This window comes from Stegodyphus dumicola, chromosome X1 (genome assembly GCF_044657685.1).
Source record: "Stegodyphus dumicola isolate Sdum_Otavi_A_Nest chromosome X1, ASM4465768v1".
NCBI classification, from domain to species: domain Eukaryota; kingdom Metazoa; phylum Arthropoda; class Arachnida; order Araneae; family Eresidae; genus Stegodyphus; species Stegodyphus dumicola.
In genome coordinates this window covers 147,741,791-147,752,126 of record NC_140780.1, presented here as the reverse complement: position 1 = coordinate 147,752,126, position 10,336 = coordinate 147,741,791, and the positions used below count along the sequence as shown (strand labels likewise).

At 30.4% G+C, this 10,336-nt stretch overlaps 1 protein-coding gene across 2 annotated transcripts; it reads left to right on the top strand.

Annotated features, from left to right (window-relative positions):
- Positions 1–1,201: 1,201 nt before the first annotated feature.
- LOC146993329 (peroxynitrite isomerase THAP4-like) lies at positions 1,202–4,249 on the top strand. 2 transcript variants are annotated; one of them, XM_085807406.1, is made up of 5 exons: positions 1,202–1,364; positions 2,136–2,297; positions 2,992–3,054; positions 3,327–3,392; positions 3,891–4,249. In XM_085807406.1, exons 1-5 carry the CDS (start codon positions 1,212–1,214, stop codon positions 3,966–3,968), a joined length of 522 nt encoding a protein of 173 aa, XP_085663532.1. In that variant the 5' UTR covers positions 1,202–1,211; the 3' UTR covers positions 3,969–4,249. The 2 variants fall into 2 exon arrangements, with proteins under 2 accessions (XP_085663532.1, XP_085663531.1); XM_085807405.1 differs by having other exon boundaries at positions 3,327–4,249.
- The last annotated feature ends 6,087 nt before the right edge of the window (positions 4,250–10,336 follow it).

Genomic DNA, 10,336 nt, shown 5'->3' with positions numbered 1-10,336 from the left:
CTTTTAAATTACAATCTTTAATTTGAGTACGTGGCAGCACCAAAAGCTATGTAAGTTAAGTTAAAAAAATTGCTTACATTATACAGAAAAGTTTTGAACATGATGTTAGGATTTATGTTTTCTTTTCATGTGGATATTAATAGAAAAAGTATTTTCAGAACAGAGGTAACGCTTATAGTTAAATAGGTATGATGTAAATATTTGCAAGAAATTTCAGTTTCTAAAAGTTTTTTAAGTATTTCGTATATTTTAAAAATATTTTCAAAAAAATTGTGTATAACTTTATTTAAAAAAACTTTTGGCCTGTCTTATTTGGAATTTTAATATTGATTGTCTTCAGAGCTATGTAATAAACATTATCTCAATTTAACTACAGATTCTGTCGAATAATTATGTAGCATTAAGAGGAAAACATTAACTGTAATACAGATGAACATACAATATGTAAGTAAGAAATAATTTTAAGACTACACTATTTAGTAATTTATTACATTCAGAAAAATTTTCTGACTGATATAAGGCATTTAAATGTTAGTCTAAATATTAAGTAGTCTCTTGCATTCGTTTGATGTTTTATAATCCTGCTACATTAATATGATAGATATAAAAAATATGCAATAATTATAAAATGAGAGATAACATGTGTTCCCACTGGCAAACATTTTGTTAAAGTAGTGGGTGAAACAAAAAAATTTGATGCGGTGATGAGAATCAACGAGAGACACAAAGACAGTGCAGAAAAATCAAAGTAAAAATTTTAGCTACTTGAATTTTAAAACCAATTTTTCTTCAAAGAAATTATTTGCTTTTAAAAGCACCACACCATTCTCAAATAATTTTGTTTTGAAAATAAATACTAACGAAAGAAAATGAAAATATTTCATATTCGTATAAGCTTTGTAAAACATTATATTGCCGCTTGTAATTTTGTTTTAGACTGATTTTATAGTATGAGATACCAATTTCATAGAATAGGTTTAGAAAAACGGGTGTTTAGCAAGGAAGCTAAACTGCGCGAAGACCGGTCCCCTAACAGTGACGTAGTAACTCAGCGCGCAGGCCTTATCTATCTCGATGGTGACGGCTAAGGCTACTATAAAGGGGAGCTGAATCATCATCCATTTTGAAGCTAACTTGTTGGTATTCGCTATTGGATTAGCACTGATTTCTTGACAGATTTGTGGATCGATTTCGACCTAATTTTCAGAAAAATGGGTGGTTGTGCTGCACCAAATTGTTCGAATCAGTCTAAAAATAACTTTAGGATGTTTCGTTTCCCTAGAAATGAAGAAAGACGAAGAAAATGGATAGTTAATTCTCGTCGAGATCAATGGATCCCGGGCCCAGGAGCGTATCTTTGTGAGGTAAGTTCAGCTTCGTATTTTTCCATAGAATGTTAGAAAAATTACTCTTCTTGGTACTTTAAAATATTTATTTTCATTTAACTGTCACTTATTGACGATCAACTGATTTTATAAGTACAAAATCAACTGCGGAATGTGTATGTGTTTGTGCAGTAAAATATCGTTGTTTCTTTTGTTATCGTGAAAAGTTTATACCGTTTGTAAAATTTGTATCATACATTTCATGTAAACTTTGTGCTCAGTTAGAAATGTGATGTGCCTTTTTCTTTTCTTTAATTTTACTGTACGATTGGTGATTTAAAGTAGCATTCTATGTTTTGATTCTGATGTATTGTCGCCAAATCGGATAGTTGGCGCCAATGTTAAAAACTGGATGGTATGATCCAAATAATAAATGATTTTGTTTTTTCTTTATAGTAAGATAAATATATTCTGTATTTTTAGACATTTTTAAGAAGTTAAATATTAATTTAAATATTCGATGAATCGTTTTGATCCCATTATTATCCTTTATTGTAGTAGTAAATCTTAATGTTGTATTTTTAACTATAGGTACTTTAAATTTATTTTTAGTGTGTAAGCAGGAAATATGTTTTAAGTAGTTTTACAAACATGATTACTTTTTAAAAATTTTGTTCTATTTTCATAAAAAAATTTAAATTTATCAGAAAATTACATTCTTAAATTATTATAATATATGTAACTGTAATTTAATACTAGTGCTTTTGATTTTAATGTTAAATTTCATGCATGCTTTTGTTAAATATGCAGGTACATTTTGAAGAAAATCAATTTGAATGCTCTAGGCAAGATGGGCGTAAAAAACGCAAGCCCAATGCTGTGCCAACTCTTTTCACTGTGCCTAATCCCCCACAGCGTCTAAAAGGCATTGGTTTACCAAAGCACCGTTCAGTTACATCCAATTTTTGTAATGTATGTTTTTTATTTTTATGGTTTTTCATAAAAAAATATGTTTTTATTACAAATGGACTAAATTGCTTTATAAAAGAATCAAAATATTGAAATTAAGGCATTATGTGATAAAGCTGTAATTACAGTCCCTAAGATTAGATTAAAAAATTAAAATTTTGCTGTTGTTATATATATAATTATGTACTTTATTATAATCATATATTGAAAATTAAGCATAAAACCTCAATTTGATGTAGTTTTTGGATAAAGTTTTTGTAGTTTTTCGAGGACGGTCACACATGGGTCTGGTTTCTTCAAATTTGCTCCTAAAAGAAAGAAACCGGTATCTGATTGCCTTCAAAGTCAAAAGAGTTTAAATCAAAATTTGTATTAAACTAAAGTTGCTTTTTTGCTTAATTTTAAATTCCAGATAAATAGAGAGAAATATGTATGGAGTAAGTAAAAGAAATAATATTGAAATTAATAACTTTAATCTTGAGTAATACAATAATATAGTTATAATACATTGATTTAAATGTATATTTTAATGTCTTATATGTCTTGTCTGAATGTTGTTATTTTTTGTTTAAAGATTTACAAAACTTATTAGGATTATTTATATTATTTATTATTAAAATTACATTAAGTATATTTTATTTATCAGCATTTTCAGGTATCCTTACTTATATGTGTTTCATAATTTTTGCATCTTCAGGGTGGCTTGCTGCACGGTTTACCTTTATCAACTGAAGCGATTTCTGTTGCTGAACCATCTGTTGTAAGTCTTCATTTGAACAGTTATTAAATATTTAGTATTATAAACTTTTTCTAAAAAGTATTAACACTGTTTCTAAAATTAAAAAATATATTAACGTAATATTTACTTATGTTTAAGAAGTATGAATGCTATGAACAGTCCAATGTATTTATGCTTTTTTATAAGTTGAGTTACTTTGAAAATGGTAATGATTATTTGTATTTATTTTTATCCGATCAGAGTTTATAATTTCTTTCACTTCCACATATTTCATATATTATATTTTCTTTTAGGTTCATTTGCCACAACCTTCAGCTTCATATTTTGGAGAAATAAATTTTGCTGCCGAAGTATCTGATGTAAATTGCCATTTTGCACTTCTAAAAAATTTTAATAGTTTTTTAACATCTATTCGTAAACTGTACTATGTTTTTTTAAATGTTTCCATCTTCATAATCATGCACTTTATTTCATTTCACCAGTGGTTGCAAATGTGTACATTACAGTACATCTCAGGTGTGTTTGCAACAACATTTAGCATTACCTTCTGATTAAATAACAGCTGCTAGTAAAGAATCTATTCTATGTTTTCATTTGAGCAGCTATTAAATGTCATATGTTTTACATATATTAATGAATTTTTATACGATTTCTGAAATATGAAATTGTTTGTCTTATGGTTGCTAAACAGCTGTACTATATCTGGCTGTTGTGCTATGGAATTATTTTTGAATTTTGAGTGTTAACAATTTATTATCTATTTATGAATTATAAAATGTTATGTAAAATAATTATTTCTTAAAATGAATGTAGTTTATATTATCTGTATTTCTAAATTTCTTATATATATATTTCAGGTTTGTTTGCAAGAACAAGCTTCAACTTCATCTTGTGATAAAATGCCATCTATTTGTGAAGGATCTCATGTAAGATAATTAGTGTATTATTAAATTGCTTGCTTATAGAAAACGTTTCTATTAACTTTTGGGGGGGGGGTAAAAGGAATGTAATTAATTTCATCAGCATTTACAAATTCTTTGTGTACATTTCAGGTTTGTTTGCAAGAACAGCCTTTAGCCTCATTTTTCAATGAAATACCATCTATTTGTGAAGGCTCTGATGTAAGTTGATAACTAATGTATAATTAAATCACTTTTTTGTATGCATTTAAAATGTTCTATAAAGTAATTTTTTGGTAAAAGGAATGTAATTAATTTCATCAATAGTTGCAAATTCTCTATGTAAATTTCAGTTTTGTTTGCAAAAACAACCTTTAGATTCATCTTGCAACCAAATTGTAATTAATTTTAATTAATTTCATCAGCATTTGTGAAGGCTGTGATATAAGTTGATAATTTGTGTTATTAAATTGCTCATGATTATGGAGATAATCGATCCCTTGAAAAGCTGGAAATAAATTTTAAAAATCTATTTTTAAGTGAAATAAATTTTAAATATTAGAAAATAAAACAAAAATAATCTAGAAAATGCTGAAAACAATAGAGTCAAATTTAAAAACCCACCACAGTATAGGAAAAGAGACCTGGAACTTGCATTTTTATTTTGTGGATTTATTATCTGTTTAAGTTTGACATTTAATCCAAAGGGGCTTTGTCCCTGAAGGACTATTGTTTTCGTTTTGTATTGAAACACTATAAACGGCTGCATCACTTTTCAAATTGTTGCCACCAAATGTTATCACCCTGAACTATATTTAAAGAAATTATATAGTGAAGAATCTGCATAAATGCATGTATGTTTTTTGCATTCTGATAAAACAACGGTACCTAGAGCCATCAAATTTTGAATGACTTAATTCTACTGTGAACATGGACATCTGGAAGACCGAATTTGAAATTCGGAATTTGTTTTAATATATATTTTATATGTTGTAAAACTTTAACGAATTTTTGATTAACAAACTTGAGGATTTCAAAGCGAGCAATGGCAATGTTGTACAGAAAAGACACTTTTATCTCCAGCGTGTGAGACAATGAATCGGGAATTCTGAAGATATGTTCATTTTAAAATTACCTTGCAATATTGCTGTTGAACTGAATTTTATAGTTTAAGTGTGAAAAACTTGATATTTAATAAATAAAGGTAAAACACAAAATGTTAAAAAAAGGCCCCTTTGGGTGTAATTTAAAATCTGAAACCTTTCAGATCTTTTTTGTTTGTTTGTTGTGTTCCCCCCCCTTCTTTGATGATTATTCATATAGATTTTTTCTTTATTCCAGGATGTTCTTTTAAGGAATTTTATAAAACAGCAGACTGAATTGATCTCGCTTCTGCAATGCCAGAACAAAATATTACTGAAAGAACTTACAGCAACCAAAAAAAATGAAATTAATGTTTTAAAAAAATGGCATAGCACTGAAATTCAACTTCATGACCTTCAAGTACAGCATGAGGAATTGCTGAAAGGAGTGAAAACATTTCTTTCAGATGAACAAATAGCAATGTTGAAAATTCCTCGTAGAAGCATTGCAAAATGGTCTAATGAGGGAATAATAAAAGGCCTCAAAGTTAGATTTGCCTTGGGCAAGCATGGTTATAATTACTTGCACAGAATAGGTTTTCCGTGCCTTCATACAGCACTTTAAATAAAAGACTTCAAGGTCTTGAAATGAATTTTGGAGTCATCAGTGAGATGATTGAACCTTTGAAAATTAAAGGAGAAAAAATGAATGCTAGTGATAAAGACTGTATTTTATCATTGGATGAAATGGAGATTTCTGGCAATCCTGATTTTGATATTTCAAAACATAAATTTATTGGTAAATGTACATTAGGAAATCAAAAGGGTGCAGGAAATCACTATTTAGTTATTTTACTAAGAGGTTTGAAGCTGAAATGGAAGCAAGTGGTTGCCCATGAGATAACTGGACATGTAACAGGATGCCAGCTCAAACAACTTGTTGTCAATGTTATCGAAGCTGTCAATTCTGTTGGATTTAATGTTGTTGGTATTGTTAGCGATATGGCAGCAGTAAATAGAAGCCTGTGGAATTCTTTGGGAATATCTGTTTCTCGAAGCCAAACAAATAATTTCACTACTGAAATTAAGGGCAAAATTATTTATGTATTTGCAGATGTGCCACATCTTTTAAAAAATCTCTGGTCTGCAACTCTTAATCATAGTATAAAACTGCCCAGTTATGTTTGCAATAAAGAAAATTTGGTTACTTTGCATGTATCTGCAGGATTTATAAAAGATATCTGGATTACTGAAACAAACCAAAATTGTGGTTTGAGAACTATGCATCATCTCAGCAAAGAAGACCTCTTCCCCTCACATTTTGATAAAATGAATGTTGCTTCTGCTGTGAGGTTTTTTCCAATTAAAACAGCTGTGGGATTGGAGAAGGCAGTAGCTTTAAAAGAGATCAGCCCTAATGCTCTTACAACAGCATGGTGGATAAGATTTATATGTCAGTGGTTTCAAATGCTATCCTCTAGATGTAGAAAGAACTCAATTTCTGTGACAAATAAAAGCAAAAAAATTGAGTTACTTTTTGAATTTATTAATGTTATACAGCTTATAGAAATTGGTAAAGGGTGGAAACCATTACATACTGGTTTGATTCTTTCTGCTTTATCAGCCATACAGTTAGCAGAGGCATGTTTTCTGAATGATTTTCAGTTTATTTTGACGAGCAGATTGACACAAGATGCTCTAGAAAATGTATTTTCTCAGATACGCAGAAAAGCTGGTTTGAGGCCAAGTGCTTTGCAAGCTGTGAAAGCATTAAAGCTTATCTGTTTATCTCAGTTTATATCTGACATTAAGAACTCCAGTTATGCTACTGATTCAGATATTTACTTATTAAACTATGCGAACGATGAATTTGAATTTCTGAAGGAGAAAAAAAGCTTTAGAGCCTGTTACCATACCAGAAGTTTCTGATGTATCTCTACAGAATCTCACCCTTAGTGAGGAAAATAACGTCTGTTATATTGCAGGAGCTGCAATATATTCTGTTTTGAAAAATGCTTGTAATTCATGCTCACAGTTTCTCTTAGTTTGTGAGCAAAATACTCCTTCCATTGATGAAAATAAGCAGTACATAATTAATTTTGCAAATTTAGGTGGGCTTAAATGTCCTTCTCCAGAAATTTTTAAATTGTGCCTTCTGTGTGAAAAAATAATTCAAAATTTTCGAGACTAAATAATACATGGAAATGTAACTATGGATGTGGAATTTGTTAATATGATTTGTAAGAAAGCAGGCGAGGTAAATATTCTCTCCTGTTGCAATATCAAAACAAAGATAATAAAATATTATTTGACTGCCCGTGGAATTGGTCCCAAGAAGCTTCTTCAAAATAAAAGGCAGCAGCGGCAAAGTTTTGCATCTCCTGCTTTTAAAAGGAAGAAAGTAAACTAGAATCTAATCAAGAGTTTAAGAAGTTTTTGCTGTTCAATTCTGTCTGTAAAAAAGTAGAGTAGTTGTCACTGAAAAATTGCTGTTTGTCTCTTCGAATAATAATTAGGCCCACCAACAGCTGAATGGTTAAAGTTACTGAATGCTGGGAGTTCCATCTTCTGTTCTATTTCCGAACAGGCTGGCTGCATGATTGGTTTTTTTGTGGTTTTTTCCCATGTGTAATGTGAATACAAGCCAGTTCTCCTTAGAAAGTCCTCTACAATAGAAGATCTCATAGTCAGCTAAATCGGATTTACTTTTGTGTGACCTTAAATGAGGCATCAATTGTGAATCTGTTTTGGCATGTTATTAGGAATTTTAAATGAAACATTTATTGCTGTTGTGAAAGAATGATCAACTGATGTTTACCTTACTAATTAATGTCTTATAGTATTGTAATGGCTTGCAGGATTTTTCATAACGGGATGTTGCATATGTTTTACTCTCCTTTTTTACCAAATAAATAGAGTATGTTCCTAATCAGACATTTCTTCTTTTGTACCAGGGTTATATAGTATGATGTGATAATTTGGATTTGTTTATAGAATACATAACAGTATTTTTTGACATTCTAATAGAACCAGTGTATTTTATTTATTTACTTATTGCTTTAAAACAGATTTTGAATCAAGGCTTACTTCCCACCCCCTTTGGGTATGCACATAAAACATGTTTAAGCTATATTTATAATATATCAATGAGATACAGTGGATGGACAAAAATATGGAAACACCTTGTGAAATGCATGTTTGAAAAGAAAGATTGATTTTAATGAAATGTAGGTGGCGCTGGCGTTTTTGACTACTGACGCCACCTATACAACTTCGTAAATTTGCTAAACAGTTCAGTTGTTGTCGGAGTACTGTTATGTGAGGTTGTCATTGCATTATGTCAGAGTTAACAGACTTCGAATGTGGGCAAATTGTTGGAGCACGTATGGTAGGTGCTTCCGTAAGCAAGGTAGCCGAGGTGTTTAGTGTTTCAAGAGGTACTGTATCGAAGATTTATTCCGCATATTTGAAAAGCGGAAAAACATCATCTGCTAAATCACAGGGCGGACGAAAGTGTGTCCTGAGTGATCGTGACAGACGATCATTAAGGGCAATTGTGACGAAAAATAAGAAGACCACAGCTGCAAAAGTTACTGCTGAAATGAATGTTGTGTTACCGAACCCTGTGAGTACCAAAACAATTAGAAGGGAGCTTCATAAACAGGGAATTGCTGGCCGTGCTGCAATTGAGAAGCCACTCATCAGTGACGCTAATGCCCGTAACAGGAAAAGGTGGTGTTTAAGTCATAAAGCCTGGACTATAGAGCAGTGGAAGCGAGTAATATGGTCTGACGAGTCTTCTTTCACATTGTTTCCCACTTCTAGCCAAGTTTACGTCTGGAGAACGCCATCTCAAGCCTATAATACAGACTGTTTGTTGCCAAGAGTGAAACATGGCGGGGGTTCTGTTCTGGTTTGGGCAGCAATATCATGGTTCTCTGCTAGCCCCAAATGAACTGTGTCAGGGCACATGACTGCCAAGACTTATGTGAACATTTTGGCCGATCAAGTTCATCCCATGGTACAAACTTTGTTCCCCGATGGTGATGGTGTCTTCCAAGACGACAAAGCCCCTGTTCACACAGCTCACATTGTCCAGGACTGGTTTTCTGAGCACGAGGATGAGTTGTCCCATCTCCCCTGGCCACCACAGTCACCAGACCTGAATATTATCGAACCTTTGTGGTCTTAGGTTAGCTCCTTTAATGGAAAAAGAACAAAATAAAAATGATATACCTTGAAAACAAGAATACTATGTGAATAGTGTTGGCTAAAATTTATTCAGATGGTTTTTTGCATTTATTCAAACATCTCCGCATATAAATGAGAATTAATTATATTATATTAGTTTTAAAAGTAAAACTAATATAAGATCATTCTATATAAAGCTGTTTGATGTATAATGGAAAAAATTCAATTACTGCAGTATGTTTTAATAAAATTTGAATATAATAGACTGAATTGCACTACATTAGACCAAAAAGCAAAACATTTTTATTTATTTATCTTTATTTTCACTATATGTGTTTGTCATATGTTTGTTACTAGAGGACTTATTTTATAGATTTGAAGCTAAATAATATTTTTATGTTTTTACTTATGCAAATTAATTAATAAAAAGAACTGTGATTTAAGTATTGTCTTTGCTGTGATATAGATTGAATCTTATTATGTTATGGAATTATCATTTAAATATTCAGATATGTGTAATATTAAGAGCATATGTATGTAAGTATAATTTTCCAAGTATAATAAAAAGTAACCATCAACAACAAATAAACTTATAAGTAAATAGTATCTGTAAATTCTGTATGTAAAGGTATTATTTTTATTTTTATTTATTTGTGTGTGTATTATTTTAATATTGTTTACAGCTAAATAAAGTACAAAAAAAAAAAAAAAAAATTAATGGAAATTTTTACTCTATTAAATCTATGAATCCCACAGTCATCTGAGCATTGAAGTAATTTTTATAGCATTCTGCACTTCATTCTAAAAGCATTATAATTTAAAGGTGTATATCTTGAATCAGTATTTAAAATCATAAAGTGTTTAGCAGCTTTTTCTGGAAACACACACAAAATAACATTTTTAACAAATTTGCTACAGTAATAGACGTTTGATTCCATGTGGGCAAAATTCAAATAACATATTAAAAATAAAAAACAAAAATTAAAGATTAAACCTTATCCTAAATTAATGGAGGTTGAGGGATTTCCCTCAACCATATTAAGAATGTGGTTGAGGGAAAGCTCTTGTCAAAAAATACATTTTGAGATAAATAACATTATGCGTGTATTTAAAAGAAAAAATTGAAAATTC

Excerpts from the sequence above, each read along its gene's own strand:
- LOC146993329 (XM_085807405.1), top strand. The coding sequence starts at position 1,212 with ATGGGTGGTTGTGCTGCACCAAATTGTTCGAATCAGTCTAAAAATAAC. Across the intron at positions 2,298-2,991 it reads TTACATCCAATTTTTGTAAT|GGTGGCTTGCTGCACGGTTT; the intron begins GTATGTTTTTTA and ends TTGCATCTTCAG. Across the intron at positions 3,055-3,326 it reads CTGTTGCTGAACCATCTGTT|GTTCATTTGCCACAACCTTC; the intron begins GTAAGTCTTCAT and ends ATTTTCTTTTAG.